Source organism: Thunnus thynnus, chromosome 17, assembly GCF_963924715.1.
Source record: "Thunnus thynnus chromosome 17, fThuThy2.1, whole genome shotgun sequence".
NCBI lineage: Eukaryota > Metazoa > Chordata > Actinopteri > Scombriformes > Scombridae > Thunnus > Thunnus thynnus.
In genome coordinates, this window is record NC_089533.1 from 8,280,854 (window position 1) to 8,301,466 (window position 20,613).

The window sequence follows — 20,613 nt, forward strand, 5'->3', positions numbered from 1 at the left end:
CAGTAGTTTGTTTGTGTTTGGGCAACGCACGCCTCATAATTTAGTTTTATTTATTATTCCTAAGTGATGTAGGCGCAGTTAGTCTGCCAGGTCCTGTTCCTGCCGGGCTATTGTGTGGATGGATGGATGGAAAGCTTTATAAGGGGGGGAGGAGACCTGTGAGGGCGAACCGAGCAGATAAGGCTTATTTGCTGCTGCGGCTGTCGCTGCCTGTAGCCCATTATTTTACCAGAAACAAGAGGTCTTGTCGTTTGTGTTACAGGCCGAAAAACAACGACATCGCACTCATAGGAGCTACCGAGAGGACGGTAGCATGATAGTCGTGGAGGGGAATCGGCAGGAAGAGGGCCCGTTTCTGCATTTCCCTGCGCCTACACCGAGTTCACTGAGTCGGTAACCAGCGTCCGACATGGGGAAGGAGGTAAACGGTGTTTCGCGGAGCCGGTTTGAGGTGAGTTTTGAGCATGTAAATTAACTGACAGCTATTGACACACATTCAACACGAGGATACGGGCCTGCATGATAACTGTCGCTGTATTTAGTGTAAAATTGCGCTTATGGTGAAGCAGCTATTGATGCAGCTTCCGCAGTCAGTGTTTGGGATTAGGTCAAACGCTGTTGTTTTGTCCGAACAACAACAACATACAGCTAGGCCTGACATGTCATTTCGTTGAGGACACAAGTCGGCGTTTTCCACTTTAAGCCTGTCGCGGTGTTCATGAGTAAATTGGGTTGTTTCTTCTATTATTAAAGGTCCACAAATGTTTCGCTTTGCGCCGTCAAAACAAAGACAATGAGGCTACATGGAGCACGCCGACAGCCCCGAAACGCATTAACATATTATTCATAAAGAGGCATTTGTTGACTTCTGTTTACCAAGAGTGTAAAGTCATGTTATAATTACCTTTTCTATAGTGGGTGTGTGTGATTTTATACGACTTTTGTTGGGTTGTCTGACGAGCTGGATTGTTGTGCATATCCGTGGCCGCTGCGGTTGTGGGGGCCTCGGGTTGTGACTGCTACATGCACCCCCGTATTAGCATTGAACTAACAACAAATAGGCCCCAGCTGTTCCAGTGTAACACATATCATGAGCTGTACTGATCGCAGAAGGGCCACCTGTACGCACATACAGAGGCTACGGCGTTGTTGTCTTGTGACATTTACCATAAACTTTGTGTCGCAGCCACGCAAGCGTCGCTGAATATTTTGGTGAAAAACGTGGAACAGAAATATTAACTATGTGGCCGGTGACATTGGCCTGAGTACTTGGTGTATGTTTAATCCCCAGCTAGCGTGGGATTTGTGTGTGTGGTTTTATTTATTTTTAACGGTGCAACAGCTGACGACTCAGAAGATTCAGGCCGTTACCTTATGGCCCAACAGCTGCGGTGGAGCCGCTGCGATAAGTTCGCCGAGGTGAAAACAGGAGAAACCCGGAAGTGGTGCGACCATGCCTTCAAAGTAAAAGTAAACACTTGTACATTGTGGTTACACAATGGTTACACAAAGGTGGGCTCCTGTTGTTGGAGAAATACGTTGTAGTTATAGACTGTTTAAAAAAAAGTAAATAAATGAAGTAATGGGCGTAGCTACCGTGACATCTCCCATTGGTCTGTGGACTCCATGGATTTATAAAGAGAGCTGGACACAGTGTCTGAGGCGGGGCACCGTTCATTCCTATGAAAGTTGCTCAGTGGTGCATGAAGCCAAAAAAGCCACTTCCCACTGTAAAGAAATTGCTCAGATGAAAACATACTGCTAAATTCGGTTTAGCCCTCTGGCTAACTTGAATGAGGGTTCCATTAGACTTTCTAAACGTTATCAGACCAAATGGATCAAATTCTGTTAGTGAAACGAGGCATTTTGCGGGGGTTGTGACGTTTAAAAGAATTTATCTACCATTTTACAGCTGCTCCCTTTCCCATGATTGTGTGCAGTAAAAATGCTTTTTGTGCCCCTGTTAGTCCCAGAATTTGTAATTTCACAGTTTAGCGACTATGTCAAGCTGGCTTTAAAGCCCAGCACTCTTCCTGGGGGCTTTATGGACTTCCATTTTGAAGCCTTGAGTTTGGCGACATCTTGGGTTTTTGGAGCCAGAAGTGACCATATTTGGATGAGAGGGTGGAGCTGACCCTAATGCTAGTTGCTAATTTGGTTAGCACAGTGCATTTATAGGTTATGGTTAAAGGCGCAGTGTGTAAGATTTAGTGGCATCTAGCGTTGAGGTTGCAGATAGTGAACAATGCAAAAGTCCCTTTCTAGAGCTAGTGTTTGGTTTGTCCATTCTGGGTTACTGTAGAAACATGGCGGCCTTCGTGGAAGGGGACCTCCTCCCTATGTAGATATAAAGGGTTCATTCTAAGGTAACAGAAAGATGATTCATACTTTCAGGTGATAATACACTGATTAAAACAGAACGTGACTTGTCGATCACAAGGTAGACACACCCTAAAGCATATCGTGCATGCCTCGTCTATTTTACTCTAAATGGGACTAAAATTTATAAAATGAACATTATGCTGTATTGAAGAAGACTTGACACTAGCGATGGAGATCAGAAACTCATTAAGAAAGTGTTTACTGAGGTAACAAATTAAGTGAGAAGTAGGGTCATTATCTCATAGACTTACTGTACAATCGGACTTGTTTTTGCAACTAGTGGAGTCACCCCCTGCTGGCCATTAGAGAGAATGCAGGTTTAAGGCACTTCCGCATTGGCTTCAATTCTCAGACCCGGGGCTACCCGCTTGGTTGCAGTCATTGGTATAAACAGGAATGATCACTACAGCAACCATCCTTCCAACTTATCTAATAGATGTTTTATTTGATATTGGATTCTTGTGTGTATATTTTCATATTTCATATAGGTTTACAAAGGTACAGCCCTCTTCACAACATAGCTTCTTAAATAAACAGGTCCATTATTACGTCAAAAATGTAATTTTGATCAGACCTACTCAGTTAATTTTACAATATGGGTTTATTTCATGTTTTTATTATTTTAAACTGATCTCGATGGGATCTTGAAAATGTCATACAAATGATAATAAGTAGTGTCTTAGTTTATTTGTTAGGGAAATCATCGGATATTGATGGAAAGTACATTCTATCTCTGCAATACAATAAAACTAAAATACAGTCTATTGGCTTATTGCAATTGTTGATAAACTAAAAGCCATGAAAAGCTGAGTCAGAGTTAGTCCTTGAGTCTAATTATCACCTGTTGTTCCTAGTTAAATGTTAAAAAATATCAAATGACTTGAAATATTGAGTACTGATACATAAGAGGTTGAGGGCTCTAAGAGGCCTTAGACCAAAGAACTGTAACTGTAGACAAAAACTCCAAGTGGTCAAACCTCATCTGATAATTAGAGTTTTACTTTGAAAGGCCTGACCGGATGTTTATTCTGTCTTCCTTCACTGCTCTGCGGTACATAGTGATCTGTTGTACACCAGCCCTTAACAAAAGACTACAGCAGTCTGAAAAGTAAATGGGCATAATGCCACAAAATTTCATTTCCCATTTAAAAGGAATATGTCAATAATAACTGTATTGTGAGTGACATCACCACTACATTAAATGAAATTGGATGTGCTGGTGTAAAGGCTGCAGAAGCTGTTAAAACTGTGGGAAACGAAACAATCAGTTTATTGCTGACACCTTATCTTCTACTCATATTACAAATCAGTTGTCCTTAACTACATTAGGGTGTAATGGAAGAAAAGATAAATATTAGTCCTGGTTTAGACACTGATTAACATCAAGCTTCAGTGTATATCTGTTAAAAGTGTCAAACTAATCAAAATTTAATCTGAGTATGGGGTCTTTTTAAGAAAACAACATCAATAAATGTTTTTTTCTAAAAATATGACTACTTTTTGTTTTGCTGTACAATGATCACTAGCTGGAGGTTACAGCTCACCCAGCTTTTTACATCCTGCCAGGCCTGCTTCACTGACTATAGCTGACCAGTGGAGAAAACATAATGCTCACATTCATGCAGCATCAGGTTCATTTTATGTTAGATTACAAAAGGGAACAGTGTATGCCCGTTGACCATGAGCATCTGGTCTTTTGGAAATGGCCCTGGATTATTTGGCCAGAAAGTAGCGCTGTGGAGGGCGAGCTGTCAGAGTCAATTTTCCCCAAATCCAAACGGGGAAATGTCTTTCCCTTCTTACTCCCTCAAAATTGTACATGTCTGCAGCCCCTGAATAGTAAGCTGTGTATGTGTGGTCTGTCATAGGGTACCTCTGGGGACAAATTTCAGACTTAGGACCAGTTAAGTGGGGACATTTTGTCCAATTGTGGACAAAAGGCGTGTCCCCAATTGGGGGAAAAAGCTGATTTTTCAGGTCAGTGGTTAAGGTTAGGGTAAGGGTAAGGGTTAGGCATGTAGCGGTTATGGTTAGGGTAAGTCTCCAGGAAATGAATGTACGATTATGTAATGTCCCCAAAAGTGACCATGGTCTGATTTTTTTTTTTTTTTTTTTTTTTTTTTTTTTTTTTGTGTATATGTGTGTGTGGAGTTTGTATGTTTATCAGAGAGACATAGAGAGGCTTTGACCTAGAGCTGACTAGACTTTTAAAGGTCCAGTCATTCATTTCAACAGGCAGACTTGTCAGTTTGTTTTTGTGAACTGATGAATAGATTTTGCTTAAGAATGTAAGTCCCAAAAAAATCTGAAGCTATTGTGAATGTTGTTTTAGGATATACACTTCATAATCAAAACAGCACTCAGTATACTCCATTAGGATCTATTATTCTTTTTTATATAAACACATTTCATTTATTTTTGGATCATGGGTGGATGTTCATATACAGTGTGTATGTGTATATCTGTGTAGCTTTTTTCCACAATAAATCATCTCCTTAAGCCACAATCATCTTCCCCAATTGAGGCTACAGAAGAGCAATGTAACAGCTCCATTGACTTTTTCAGAGCCAAGGTCAACAACATTCACTCTCTGATGTCCAGCTCTTCCTCTCTGCCTCCTCCTGTCATCGACCCTCTGTCTGGGAACTCGCCATCTCTACTCTATTTTACTGGCGTCGGATAGAGCCACATTGATGAAATCCTCAGGAAGATGAAACCCTGTACTTGTGCCCTGGACCCAATTCCCACAGCTCTCCTCAAATCATACATCCTCGTTCTCAGCCCCCAGATCACCCAAACCTCTCCCTTCAAACTGGTAGTGTTCAATCTGCCCTCAAGGTTGCCGTCATCCGCCCCCTCTCCAAGAAGCCCACCCAGGACCTAGAAGCCCTTGCCAGCTACAGACCTATCTCCGACCTCCCTTTCCTGTCCAATGTGTTGGAGAAAGTGGTTGCTTCTGAGTGTCAGGACCACCTTAATAACCTATTTGAAAAAAATCAGTCAGGTTTTCATTCAGCACACAGCACTGAAACAGCTCTGCTGAGGGTTGTGAATGACCTGCTGATGGCAGCTGATGCAGGGTTCCCTTCTCTCCTGATTCTCCTTGACCTGAGAGCTGCATTTGACACTATCCTCTTAGAGCACCTCCACACCACCATTGGACTGTCAGACTCTTCACTTAAGTGGTTTCAGTCCTACCTTTCGGGTAGAACCGAGTATGTCTCACTGGAAGGATGCAGGTCTAGATCGCTCCCTGTTACCAGTGGTGTTCTGCAAGGGTCGTTCCTCAGCCCCATCCTGTTTACCCTCTAAATGCTCCCCCTTGAACATGTCATCAGCAGATATGGGATGTGTTTTCATTGCTATGCTGATGATACCCAGCTTTACATCAAAACTGCCTCAAGCCCTTCTTGCAGCCATGTCACACTTCAACACCTGTCTTAAGGAGATAAAGACTTGGATAAGCACAAATTTCCTCCAGTTTAACAGCAGCAAAACCGAAGCTCTCCTTATTGGCACTCCACACCAGATTCAGTCATTCCCCATACTTAATCTCACCTTTGAGGGCCAGGACGTCCCCCTTTCCTCCTCAGTCACTAACCTGGGTGTTCGGTTTGACCCTCAGCTGCCTTTTATTACCATATAAGACATCTATGCAAAATCTCTTTCTGCCATCTCAGAACATCTCTAAACTCCACCCCTCTCTAACCTTGTCAGATGCAGAGAAACTTGTCCATGCCTTTATCTCTTCAAGACTGGACTACTGCAATACAGCTCTTCACAGGGATCCTTGGCAGGAGCATCCAGAAGCTCCAGTACATTCAGAACAGCGCTGCCAGGATCCTGAGAAGTGCAAAAACATGAACATATAACACTGATTCTGTTTTTCATTGCACTGGCTCCTTATCTTCTTCAGGATTGACTACAAAGTCCTGCTACTTGCATACAAATCCATCAACGGACATACACCTCCCTAGCTACAGGAACTGATCATACTACAAACCTTCACCTGCATCCTCAGATCTGCCAGCAGCTTGCTCCTCCACCAGGACCCCAGTACTAAGTTCCGCACCATGGAGGATCGAGCCACCATATTTGTAGAACATCGCTCCTAACCATCTGAGGGCAGCACAGATTTTGCTTTTTTTTTTTTTTTTTTTTTTTTTTTTTTTTTTTTAAAAGGACTATTCCCTTAACTCTTATTACTATTTTTTTGTTGTGTGCTCTAGGTTATTAATACTGTAGCACTTTTGAGTTTCGCTATGAATGAAAAGTACGGTACAAATTACGTTTTATTATTATTATTTTATTATGTGTACCTGTAAGGAAGTGCAAATAAGAACTTGCAAATTCCTTGTTGATCTTGTCACAGATGTTTGCCTCTTGTAAATAACATGTGCCTTCCTGCACTTTTTATTTACACACCAAAGTCCCCACCCCTCAATTACCCTGTCCCTGGTTTAGATTTATCTCTCTAAATCTATGGAGGAAAATGGATTGGGCCAGATGTTGCTTCATTTGCATTGTTGTGACTGAGTGGATGCCGCCAGTCATCATAATCTCAAAATCTTGTATTTTACAGTCTAGCGGAATACGATTTCCCACAAATTATGGGAACCCTGCAGTTTTCACTGAGGGTGTATGTCTGTTTGTTTGTGTATCTAAGTAGCTCTGTGTAAATGTATTGTCTCTTTGTGTACTGAGGCCTTGTATGGATTGTAGGCTAGTACTCATACAGCATACAATTATTTATGTGGAAATCCATTAGCTGTTTTTCAGAAATGGGAGCTATTTCGTGAGTCACAAAAGATGTAACAAATTTCAGTGCACATTCTCAGCACTTGCTGATGTGGAAAGTCAACAGTGCAAACACAGGAAGTAAGGAGAGAAAATGCATGCACAAAAGATAACATGAAAGCAGAGGCCATCAGAGCTCTGCAGTCGACAGCACAAAGTCCTATCCTGTTGTTTTTTGCTTAGAAGACACAAATTCCTCCGCTGCTTTATCTTCTGTCACCTTCAGTGTTTTCCAAGACTTGACATTGAATCTATCTCCGCTGATGAGATTACAATCATTTATCCTTGCATATGTGCCGGGGCTGTCCTTGAGTGAATGGATGGAGGGTGCTCCAGCCATGTTGAAACAGGCTGCCAGGACTAATGTTATCTTCTGCATCCTTTTCAGATGTTCACAAACAGTGACGAGGCAGTCATCAATAAGAAGTTACCGAAGGAGCTGTTGTTACGGTGAGTGACATTTTGAAACACTTCAATCAGAATCTCTGCAGGGTTTTTGCAAGCAGAAATAGCATGTTGCATACCTAACACTCACCTCCTGCTTTAATCTCATCATACACAAAGACACAATTAGCCTTGCACCACCCCCTCCTCCCTCTCCTGACCCCCGAACACACACACACATTGTGCGTCTCACAATCATATACTGTATGCTCACTTGCCCTTTTTAGCAAATATTTCAACTTGACCAACCAGGCAACCAGCCACCAGGATGCAAATTTCTCCTCATTCCCCAACCTACTCTGCTCCCCCAATGCTAAAACTGTAATTAAAACCAGATGCTTGAGACTATAAAACATTGAAATTGACTTCAGGAAAAAAAAAAAAACAAAGAAAACTCAAGAGCCCCTGAGCAAACAGAAAATGAAGGCCATAACTCAAGCCTCGGCCTTGCCAGCCAAGCTGCCTGTGCTGCGGCTGCTGACTCTGTGCTGCTTGGCCAGGTGCAACGCTGTGATTTGTGAGGCTGGCAGACTGCGCTGGGACTCACTGCATCCCTGCTTCAATCCTTAACATAGTTTTTTTTTTTTTTTTTTTTTTTTGCTGCATTGAAGGATCTTATAGTAAGTTTCTGTTCTCCAGAAGCAGATTGCTTATCTTCCTCGCCGTGACCCCACTCTTAAGTAAACACGTCTATCCTGCAAACAGGGTAAACACATCCATCGTGCTGACAGTCAAAGACAATATTAGCTGATTTACTCACACCCCTGTGCTGTGAGTGGAAGCAGACGCAGGGTTGAGGGCAGAGTCTAGTGTAAAGAGGAAGCTTCTGGCAGCGGGGATCAGGGTCTCTAAACCGTCCCTGTCTGTCTTCCAGAATCTTCTCCTTTCTGGATGTGGTGACACTCTGTCGCTGTGCCCAGGTCTCACGGGTGAGTCTGTGTTCACAAGGTGTGTGTGTGTGTATGCATGTATGTGTGACTGTGTATGTTTTAGTGTGTGTATGTGTGTGTGTATACATGGTACGTTTAGAGAGAAACCTTGACCCCCTAAATGTCTGTTTCTCCCTCTCTGCGCTCAGTCCTGGAATGTTCTGGCTTTGGATGGCAGCAACTGGCAACGAATCGACCTCTTTGACTTTCAGAGGGACATCGAGGTGAGCTTGTAATATTAATGTTTGCTCTCAACCTTTCATCTCACCCCTAATCTGTCATTATTTTAAAATCAAGGGAAAGTAGAAGGAAATGCGGAAGGCTGAGTGGATTGTGTTTTGTTGCAGGGACGTGTGGTGGAGAACATCTCAAAGCGATGTGGGGGATTCCTTAGAAAGCTGAGCCTGCGGGGGTGCCTTGGTGTGGGTGACAGCGCCCTGAGGTGAGGATGACCCTGAGGAAAAAGAGAGAGAGAGATGGGCAGATGAAGTTCAACTGCCATTGCATAAATGTTTTTTTTCTTTGTAGGACTTTCTCCCAGAACTGCAGGAACATTGAGCTGCTTAGTTTGAACGGCTGCACCAAGATCACTGACAGGTATGTGTATAGTTTATGTAACAGGGCTGCCAATGAATCGTAATGATATTTTTCCTTCAGAACGCTCAGTGTCCTTCTCCTCTGCAGCACGTGTAATAGCCTCAGCAAGTTCTGTCCAAAGTTGAAGCACCTGGACCTCGCTTCCTGTACCTCAATCACCAACCTGTCTCTCAAAGCTCTCAGGTGTGTAGGGTCGAAGTTGTGATGTACACCTCGCTGACTTTATATTACTCTGTTCATCAGTAATGCCACACCACAAAAGGTACTTTATCTTCCTCTTTTTTCCTCCTCTCAGTGAGGGCTGTCCCCTGCTGGAGCAGCTTAACATCTCCTGGTGTGATCAGGTCACCAAGGATGGCATCCAAGCCCTGGTTCGTTCCTGCCCCGGACTCAAAGGCCTTTTTCTCAAGGGCTGCACACAGGTATGTATGGTTAAATACTGAAAATGATCTGTGGGTGCAGATTGGTGCCGCTGATGCTTTGAAGATAATGGGTTTTCAGATGATTTAATTCAGTATAAAACTCAATTTGATGAATCAGAAAGCACATTAGTTTGTAGTACTGTTTGTTTTGGATCCATCAGAGATGACTTTGGTGCTTTGTCCTTATTGCTCAACAGTCAAGTGGCATTGTTTACTTGTACGTTCCCCCACAGTGACTATTACTATTTAAACTATCTACCAAGTTCCTCTTATTTTCATTTCAGATAAAACACTTTTGCTGCTACCACAAACATAAGATGTATCACTTCCTGTGCAATAGAGGATGTATCAGAGGAAATACATTGTTTACAGCAAATGTAAAAGCTTTGATAACCATCCTGTAATATCAACAGTATAGAGTATAAAGACAACCATATGTTTCCATTAATTTCAAGAACAAAAACAAATTACAACATGTATTTTGTCATAAATGTAATCTAACCTATAACCTGGACTAAGAGAGAGGTGTCAGATTGTAGGTTGAGCTCAGATGACTCTGAAAAATGTCCGCTTCTTTTCTCTTCCACAGCTAGAAGATGAGGCTCTGAAGCATATCGGGGCTCACTGTCCAGAGCTGGTCACACTCAACTTGCAGACATGCTCAGTAAGTACACTCAACATGGCTGAAAGTGGAATCAAGATCAATAAAAAGCTGTATTTTATATTTCAGTGGTGCTTCATATCTACATTTTATCATCTTATGCCTCTCTGTAAACATTGTTATAAAACCTCTGAATCCCTTGAAGTACTTTTTGAGATTGAAGTACATGAATGCTGTTTGCGTCATAGTTACGGGGAAGAGGATGACAGGACACAAAATACATGTTGTGCTTTTCACCTCAAAGCTCGGTTGTGGACTTACGACTTTGCCGTCCAGCCCATATAACCAATAGTCTGTGATCCCAGCTCACATACTCTGGCTGTACCTGTCTCCTAAAGTTCCCCTTCTTCATCACCACCTGAATGCTCTCCCCCTCCTCCTCCTCCTCATCTTCTTCTTTTCTCTCTACATCTCCCTCTCATCTCACACCTCAGGAACTCGGCGTCTCATCTTGTGCCAGTTGTTCGTTCTCTTTTCCGCTTCGCTTTCTCTCTCCTAGTCCTGCTCTCTCTCTCTCTCCTCGCTCACCTGTTCCTCCTCTGTCTGATCTATACAGAGTTTTTCTTGAGCGATACATGCAGGGGAAAAGAAGTTGCTCTCATTAGCTGAGAGCTGAGGTGGTACATGAATATATGTATTGTCTTGACATTGATTTTGCTGTTGAAGCACAGCAACCAGTGAACACAGGAGAAGTTGGTATGTTGTCACATCTCACATTGTACGTGGATTCAAAAGACCCTCCTCCTCCTCCTCCTCCTCCTCCACACACAATCACGCTCTTCCTCTCTCTGTGAGCAGCAGATCACAGATGAAGGCCTCATCACAATTTGCCGGGGTTGTCACCGCCTGCAGTCTTTGTGTGTGTCGGGTTGTGCCAACATCACAGACGCCATCCTGCACGCTCTGGGACAGAATTGCCCTCGCCTCAGGTAAGTTTACACACGCCCGTCTTTACTCTGTACTCAACTGTGGACAACTTCCTAAACAAGCCAATTAGTCTGAAAAGGAGTCCTAAGATGTAAGTAACTATCCAGTCAATGTGGGTGTGAAGTTATTTCACTTGAGCACAACATGTTTAACTCGATTTCAAGTATATTTCCTAATTGACTGACAATCTTGATCCTGGCAGACTGATGTTGTACCACGCTTTAGGAAATCTCTCTGAGATGGGTGAAACTTAGACTTGATTAGAAACAATGCTTATTCTATCACACATTTGCTTTATAACTAGACTGATAAATTGATGTCACTTAATTTGGCATCGGCTTAGGCTGGAGACTACAAATTTGAAAATGAAGGGAAAAAATCGAGGGTGTGGAGTTAGGAAGGAAGAAGTGAGTTAACCAGATCTCTTTGGCCCTCCTCCAAATCTCTGTTTGAGGCTAGCAACTCGAGGATACAGTCGCTACTAGCATAACACACCCGAATCTCTGATCAAACTGTTGGCAGCCAAGTTCTGCGGTTCTGCTGCATGAGTTTTGATCCTCTTTAATAAAAACTGTCCAGCATGAGTCTGACAGTGTCACGCTCTGTTCTGCAGTAAAGTTAGCTCAGGCATTACAACTGCAGGTCCACTTGCTTTAAAGTCCAATCTATCCTCTGCAAGAGAGCAACCCGACTATAAGTGACGTTCCCATTGTGTAACCCTCTGCTCCTCTCTCTCTCTCCTTTCAGAATATTAGAAGTGGCTCGCTGCTCTCAGCTTACAGACGTGGGCTTCACTACATTAGCAAGGGTGAGTGTGGCATCTGCTTCATGGCTGCATACACACATACACACACACACACACACACACATAGAGACCAGACTCTCTGACCTGAAATTCAAATATTTTAAGTTGAGGTGAAATTTTTCTCCCAAAAATATCTTGCAAAAGAAAGTATTTCAAGCATTGTTAGTCCCAAAAAATGTAAATATACATAAACAGTAGATGAGATATTCTCTTTGTGTTTACTGTATCTCTGCAGAATTGTCACGAACTCGAGAAGATGGATTTAGAAGAATGTGTGCAGGTAAAACAATATGAGCCGCACAAACACTTTTCCTTGTTATATGGTGCCTGCAGTTATGACATTTGTTTCTGTTTTTACTTTTGCATCAGATCACAGATGGAACACTCATCCAGCTGTCTATCTACTGCCCTCGTTTGCAAGTTCTGGTGAGTGTGTGTGTGCCTGCCAGTTAAACATATTTTGCTCCTGTAGCATTTTACAGTTGAGTAATGAAGCCTGTGTTGGTACCGCCGTCTTCCTGTAGAGTTTGTCTCACTGCGAGCTGATCACAGACGACGGCATCAGACACCTCGGCAGCGGCCCCTGTGCTCACGACCGACTGGAGGTGATCGAGCTGGATAACTGCCCCCTGATCACAGACGCCTCACTGGAGCACCTGAAGAGCTGCCATAGTCTTGATCGCATTGAGCTCTATGACTGCCAGCAGATAACCCGCGCCGGCATCAAGAGACTAAGGGTGAGTTGTGTGGGCTAACAGCAGTGAGTACGCTCTGATTCATTCACAGAATGCACCATAAACACCTATTCTGTGAACTCAGCATATGTCAATTTGATAAATAATGAATGATGAGAATAACAAATGTATACGTTTTTACTTGTCTTAATGTTGAATGACAGTTATGATGGTTTGGAACCCCTAAATGTAAAAGCCACACCGCCCTCGGCATTTCCCACTGGTTGGTGTGTTTGGAGTCAGCCATTCAGCTTATTTTTGGATTGCTGAATGTTATTTGTTTATGTACAATAGACCTCTACAGCAAAACAGTTCCTCACTGCTCATAGATGATTAGTAGAAGTGAACTCTGGTGTATAGCTGCTGCTCCTCATAAATATTAACTCACCGTGCTGCTCAAACTAACTAACGGTCAACATAATACTTCCCACTGAATGTTGAAAATACCAAATTCGCTATAGGAAAGGTGAGTTTCTTTGTGATGTATAAGAAGGAGGATGTTTGAGGTCAGGAGGCTGTAAATGAATAAAAAGACAACTTGCTCAGGATTCCTGGTAATTTTCATTTCATATAAAATTCAAGATGTTGCATCATCTCAGCAGCATTGCACTCAGTGCTCCTGTCGTAGCAGCAGAGACTGGTGCACTGCAGCTTTTGGCCACCATCGGCAGCCCTGAGGAAAACACTTCTGACCAGCACTACAGTCTCAAGCAAAGGAAGAAAGAGTCAGATTTGACTGCGATATGCTGAATTACAGTCCTGGATCACAACCTTTACCAGCACACATGCTTGGGCTGGTTGGCTGTTAAGCTCAAAGGATAGGTTCACAATTTTGGAAATCTGTCCTAAAAACAATACTCAAGTGCCCAAATGAACACTGACGTATGTTTTTCTTGCTGTAATCATTCCTCCTGTTCATACTGGACATTAAGAGATCTCATCATAATGAACTTTCAGTGTAAGTGATGGTCAGTATGGACAGAATGAATAATTACAACAAGCAAAACCTGTTTCAATGTTCATACAAGTACCTGACTATTGTTTTAAGACAGACTTTAAAGCTAGCTAGATAGAGATCTAGCCTGAAAACATTTAGTCTTATTAGTCTCAGTCAGGATGCAACATAAGAATGAGAATGATGTCATAGGTTCACACCTTTTTCTTCAAGTTAAATTCTGGTGTTGGTGTCACCACTCAAAACTGAAATGTGAAATACAAAGTGTTTCCTCAACAGCAGTGAGTGAACACTCAGTCCAGAGAAAGCTGGCCTCATCATGTCTGTAGTTTGTTAATCCATCACAACCTGTCTGTTAAACATGTTACTAATCTGCATTTACTGATAAGTGACAAGATTTCTGGGTATTGAAGTTAAAAAAGTTTCAGTCCATATTTGTTGCAGTTAACTATAGCCACTGATGTAGTAAGCTACCTAGTCCAGCTTTCCAAGTATTTCTATGAACCATTAACACATTTCCATCTGTTTGTCCCTCTCTTCTCTCCACAGACCCATCTGCCTAACATCAAAGTGCATGCATACTTCGCTCCCGTCACTCCGCCTCCCTCCGTCGGGGGCAGCCGTCAGAGGTTTTGCCGCTGCTGTGTCCTGCTATGATGTAAAGACAACAACCCCCTTCCCTGTCCCCGAGTCCCTCGTACACGCTCCCCGCAGCCCGTCACTTGACCCCCCTGACCTGCTGTCCCTCCCCCCTCCCGGCCCCCCCTGTCAAAGAGTACATGCTGGTGTGTCCCCCTTTTTTTTTTTTTTTTTTTTTTTTTTTTGGAGCTGCAGAGAGAGGGAGAGAGCCAAACAACGCTACAGGGTCTTGGGTAACTTTCTCCCAAAACATTCCCGAATCTCCCCACCACACCACACACACACACACATGGAAAGACACACAAGCTGATATGCAGACACACACAGATTAATTCTTAGAAGAATGTCAGAACATTCCTGGCCTGCGTTCAATGGACAAACCAGTATTACAGAGAGAGTAAATGTGATGGCCACTGTTAAGGGATTTAACTCTTCATCAAATGAAGTTTAAAGAATAATGAGGCTTAACATCGCAAACCATTGTTCTGTATTTGCGAGCAGGCACGCTCTTTACTTATTTAGCACTTTTGAGACAGACGACAGTGACGGCCTCTAACAAAAAAATCGATCAGGCTTAAAAGATCCCTCTTAACCTCACACACATACACACACTTCCACACTTCCCTCGGTGTTGAAGGTCACTAAACAGCTACCTCTAGATAGAACTGCACTTGAGTATGACCTGTGTTAGCTTTGTTCTGCAGGCTGTCCGGTCCAAGTAGATGTTTATTACAAAAAAGGGGGAAGCGTTGCAGCCGGTAAACCACCGACACCACCCCCTCCCAACTCATACATAGAAAGCAGGAGAAAGCCTATTTTGTGATTTTAAAAAAAAAAAAACAAAACAAAACAAAAAAAAACATATTTGCAGCCATTTGCACTTACAGTAAAGCAATGATGAGACACTTTACAAAGACAGGAATTTGAGAATTTCACTAACAAAACACATCGGAATCCAAATCATCACTCACATGCATACACTGAGCTTGCTAGCACTGTACCCTCACCTCTCTCTGTCTCTGTTACAATCAGAAGCTTCAATGTACTGAAGAGGAAGGAAGGAAAAAAAAAAAAAAAAAAAAGACAAAGTTTAATATTTTTCTAAAACGGACACCAATTAAGACTCACAAGTGGGGACTAAAGATGCCAAATGTTGCATGTAACACCTCTAGTTTTTTAAAATCTAATTGTACATAAGCGAGGACAGTGGGAGCTCGAGAGTCGAAGCCGGCTAAACAGATATGAGAGGATATGAGACGGAGCAGTGATTTGCTGTCAATGGATCTCTCTGAGGGGAACTACGGTGAAGCTCACACATACTTGTCTGAGTACAGATGTATGTGTGTGTGCGTGTGTATGTGTGTGTGAGAGAATATGTGCTGGAGCTTTTGGAGAGTAAAAATGAGCCAGTACTCAACGTGGAAGAACTGATGCTGGCCTGTGAAAGCTCATTTCAACAACAGAAAAAGTATAAAGACACTCTTGAAGGAAGAAGAAGGAAGGAAAAAAAAAAAAAAAAAAAAAAAAAGTCAGACATCACTACATGCGTTCATGCTGTCAGACCAGGACATTCGGAAAGAAAAAGCCAACTGAAAACAATCAAAGTACGTCAATTTTGATCTGATTTCATTTAGTTGCTCTCGTTTTTTCGCATCGGTGGCCGGTTCTGTTGACGAAGAACCAGTAAACCACGCGCAGTGTTGAGAGGGACATTGCGGTGGCGTCGGTGACTCCTCAACTTCCCCCCCCCATGAGGCCTTGCAGGGGATGGAGTAACAACGTGTTACACCCTGCCACCTGTGACCACCTCCCGTCTGTCTGGGACCAGTGACGCTGCCAGAGGTTAAGACCGGATCAGACCAGTGGGAGTCACTGCGAGAGGAAGTCGACTGAATCTTGAGCGCACAATTCTGGCCTGCTAAGAGCAGATATGATGGAACGATTCTGTCACAACGGAGGGCTATAACGGACTTCAAACCCACCCCCCCCACTACCCCCCGCCCCCCCTCCCCCTGCCCTATGAAGTATTGAAGCCTGTTCTTATGGATTATCTTCTCCTGCACTCGCACCTGCTTTATTCTGCGTCTCTCTTTTGTTCCCATTTCATTTTATAATTGTGTCTTTTACTGCTTTTTTTTTCTTTTCTTTTCTCTTTGACATGATTTCCTCTGGATCTCGACCTTTTTTTTTTCTTTTTTTTTTTCTCTCTCTCTCTTTCTTTGCATTTCTGTTTTGGTGTGGTTATGGATTGCGCCTGCTTTGTGTTTTGAAGTCATGAGTTCAGTGTCTCCGAATTGAGTTTGAGCCCTCTTCCAGTCCTCAGTTGTTTTTTTTGTTTTTTTTTTTTTTTTTTGATCTGATGGAGTTTGTGTTTTTATTAAGTTTATCGTCACTAAATGTCCAGAGTGTAGCCTTTTGTCCGGGGGGGGGGCGGGGGGGAGTTTTGGCACCAGTGCAATTATAATAAATGTTAAATGTGAGTTGGGGTTTTTTTTTATGAGTTGAGGAGGAGTTCATGATGACATGTATGTATGATGTAGGTTTTACTTATTGAATGTTTCCATCAAGGAGAAGTGTGCTTTCCTCTCTTTTTTTTAAAATTTGTATGCCTTTGCTTTTCCAGATACCCCCCTCCCATAATGCACCCTGCCCTGACACTTCAAACAAGACAGAAATCGATCAACCTAATGTGGAATGTTGATAAATCTCCCCATTCTTGGTTTAAGATGCCCACCATCCGGCAAAAAATACTGAATGATGATCCTGTTCAGTTTGCGATTTGACAGCTACGGCGGGCAGGATAATGCCAGCAGAGATGAATCCAGTGTAATCCAGTCTGATCTGTTTTGTTTGAATGGGGGTTTACGGGGGGATTAGGGAACAACTAAGAGTCAAAATGGCGGAGATATCTAATGTACTCTCTCTCCCTGTGCTCTGGGGGTTAAGACACTTAACTCGAGGAAAAAGGAAAAGTCGTAGGATTTAGAAAAATGAGCCTGGTTGTAACACCTGCTTGCCCTCTTCATGCACTGTATGTGGCGCGGGCTGAGTCATAGTGCTAACAATACTCTGAATGGATTACAGGTAATGGTACTCAACCCGCTCCTGAAGGTTTGTGTACAAAAGAAATAACCTGTCATCAGGCTTTTCACAGCTCAAAATACACTACAGGCTTCGCAAAAAAACGAAATACCGGACTTTATTTTTTTCTTCCTCACAGTATCAAACGCTTCGTGTCCTTCTGTCAGACCCTTCCACCAGTTTACACGGAGGACGAGCTACTTTGCTGTGGATCAGTTTGTTTCATGCACGTTTCGGTCCCAAACACTGGAGTAAGGATGAGGATTAGGATAGAGGGCAAGAGGTGAATCTACAGTGTGCGTTCATGGTAGATTGACACAGGAGACATTTCAAAAAACATATTTGACAATGACTGTAGTTCATATAATTACTGTAAATCTTTTCCTTTTTTTTTTTTCTTTTTCTTTCTTTTTCTTTTTTTTGTACAATTAACCGATATAAATGAATATGTACGTATGAATAAATATATACCTATATTATTAAGGCTTGTCTATTTTTTTGTCACTGGTGTTGCACCTCACAGGTAATGGTTGTTTAGCATGATTTGAACAGTAGGTGGCAGCAATGAGCCAGTTGTGATGATTCCTCTGGTTTCTGCCCTCAGCTGGTTGCAGGATTCAGGATCTCATCAGCTATTCAACATGTCTAATTGATTTGCTTTAGTTAGAGGTATAAAAAAAATGGGTAAACTGCCAGTTCCCAGTCTGGAATTAATTGTTTTTCAATTGGAAATTAGAAGAAATAGGGTTATCCTACAAGAGCCCAAAACGCATGAATATTTCATTATTGGACTGACAGTGGCTATAAAACACCTGGATGATGCTCTGCTTACGCAGTTCTCTGTCTTTGCAGACACTTTGCAATGTAAAATGTAGAAATTTGTGCAGAGCTTCATTTGATTTGACAATTTCTTAATGTCATCAAGTCTCATTGAGGTCCAAAATCTTTTTTTTTAAGAGAGAGCAGGTCAAGAAATCAGCATCACTCTACTCTAATGGACATACGACATGCTTTACTCTCTCTGGAAATGTGGAAATGTGTTCATTACAGTAGTATATGTGGAGCTAAAGGGGCTTATTTGCAGTTTTTCTGAGCTTTTGCAAGCTTAAAACTGACATGGATAGATAGTATAGTGACTGATTCACAAGTACAAGAGCAAAAATCATAAAAGCACAACCATTATCAGATGGGTGTCTGTGGATTAGAATTTAACTCTTTCGGGGTTTGTGACATGATGCACTCATGGAGGTCGTGTCGTACTGCAAGCAAAATCAAGTTTCTATATCGGTGTCCTTACATCCACGTGTCTCAAGTGGAGGCATAGACGAACAATCAGTTTCAATTTATCCCAGTGGAAAGAGCAGCAGCTCTGGTCCTGTGACTGCACCATGACGACCGCTGTCACAGCTGGGATTTGTCTTCCGCCGCATGGGAGTCATTTTGGTCCCTCTCATCCTCCTAATGTTTCCCCTTTCTCTAATTCACAGAGAGATCTATGTGTTGCCACTTTCTGTTTTAATGTTCATTTTTAGCAGCCGTGTTCCGGCTCCCGGGGTGTCGCACGGAGGATGAAAAGTGGGTGGCTCAGAGGGAGAATTTTAAATGTATGTATGTGTGTGTGTGTTTCCCTCCTTCAACGTTTCTCTCAGCTGTTCTGTGTTTTCTGGGTTTGAACACAGACAGATCAGATCACAGCTCGCTGCACACCTCTCCCACCAAGACACCGTGTTTCTGTTTATTTTTGACAGCAAAGCCAGTGCTATACACTAGAAAACTTGTGACTTGGCTTTTGTTTTTGTGCAGCGTGCTCCTTTCAGAAGTCACTCTGCTATCTTCTGTGCCCTGGCTCTGAGTGAAGCAATAATTAATGTGATAACAGAGGCTCTCTTCTTTTGTCTTTCTTCTGTGTCTTTTCTTTTATACACCCACACCCCAAAGACTTTCTGACAGCTTAGATCAAACTTTGATGTCAAGCTTAGGTAAAATAATGTAATGCAGATAGAAAAAAAACAGTTTAATCACATTCTGAAGTCTCTGTGAAGAGTGCCATATTAGTATAAAATGCCACAAAACACACCGTGCTACCTTAAGTCTCTGTCTTTCATGTTAATCAGGTTAATGCAAAAATCTGTAGCTGTCTCTACAACCTTATTGCTTCATTCTCTTTCATCTTAACTGTAATATATGTGTTTCTAAAGGGGGCAATCAATAGAAACCCACCCCAGGAGCCTGGTAAAAACCAGGTAGGAAATGAGATTGCATTCGAAATCAAAGGCACCAATCCTCTGAACTTTTTTGAAGCCGCTTTAAACAAATCACACCACCCCTGATGAAGTATTAACTGGAACTCTGCAGGGCAGCCACAGTTTGGGCTTCTGTATTCAGTGCTTCAGAGGGCAGGTGGAAAATGACAGTGAATGAATGTGTTCGGTGAAAGGACAGAATAAAAGCATGGCTAAAAACTCTTTTCTCCCAACCCTCAGAGAGAGGGAGCCCAGTTCATCCCATATGGGTCATTTATCTGTTAGATGGCTGTTCTGACTCACAGCTTCATCGAATAGGCTGCAGGAAGTTCTGTAACATCTTCCACCCACTTCTTTTTCACTTTTACTTTTCTCTGGCATTGATTCATAATGACCTAATTAGATACATGATTTTACTTTATGTAATGTTTCTATATGATATGATATCACTATACAATATTGCACTTTGTGTATGTGGTGTCTATGGTGCCTTTAAAGTTCCTTTAAACCCCTCTAGCCTTATGAACCAAAGACAAATACAACATACTTGTATCTATGGTACATGTAACTGTATAAAACTAATGAATGGTATCACTAATTGACCTGTTGAAACTATTTCCAGTTATGTAGATAGTTATTTTTCACAAGTGTTGTGGTTTGCACTTGGGAGGGCACACAGCAAAATGAAACAGGTGTGTTTTTCAGCTTTGACACACACAGAAAGAGAAAGAGCCGCGCTGGAAATGAGGAAAGCACATCCTGTGTTTTGTTAAATACACTCAGTATCTCAAACAGAAAATCAGCTGTGTTGTTTGCGAGTTGTGACTATCAGAGAGCTATTCTATATTTGGACTTAAATTAAGCCCCCGCCCAGGGCTGTGAATCCTGATAGTGTAAATGAATCCTGGCAGAGTTGTAAAAATTGCCCCAATCATGCGCCTCAGACGCACGGGAAGGCGTGCCTCGGATTGCGCTTAAATTTAAGTCTGTGCACTGG

At 42.4% G+C, this 20,613-nt stretch overlaps 1 protein-coding gene across 1 annotated transcript; it reads left to right on the forward strand.

Annotated features, from left to right (window-relative positions):
• fbxl20 (F-box and leucine-rich repeat protein 20) lies at window positions 1–17,852 on the forward strand. Its single transcript, XM_067616388.1, has 15 exons — window positions 1–451; window positions 7,568–7,629; window positions 8,498–8,552; window positions 8,702–8,776; window positions 8,900–8,994; window positions 9,081–9,149; window positions 9,237–9,332; window positions 9,445–9,571; window positions 10,161–10,235; window positions 11,031–11,161; window positions 11,907–11,967; window positions 12,200–12,244; window positions 12,334–12,390; window positions 12,489–12,701; window positions 14,203–17,852. The coding sequence occupies exons 1-15, from the start codon at window positions 410–412 to the stop codon at window positions 14,308–14,310; spliced, it is 1,311 nt and encodes a 436-aa protein (XP_067472489.1). The 5' UTR covers window positions 1–409; the 3' UTR covers window positions 14,311–17,852.
• Window positions 17,853–20,613: the final 2,761 nt, after the last annotated feature.

Coding starts and splice junctions, on each gene's coding strand:
- fbxl20 (XM_067616388.1), top strand. CDS start 410: ATGGGGAAGGAGGTAAACGGTGTTTCGCGGAGCCGGTTTGAG. Junction 8,553..8,701: donor GCTGTGCCCAGGTCTCACGG/GTGAGTCTGTGT, acceptor CTCTGCGCTCAG/TCCTGGAATGTTCTGGCTTT. Junction 8,995..9,080: donor GTGGGTGACAGCGCCCTGAG/GTGAGGATGACC, acceptor TTTTCTTTGTAG/GACTTTCTCCCAGAACTGCA.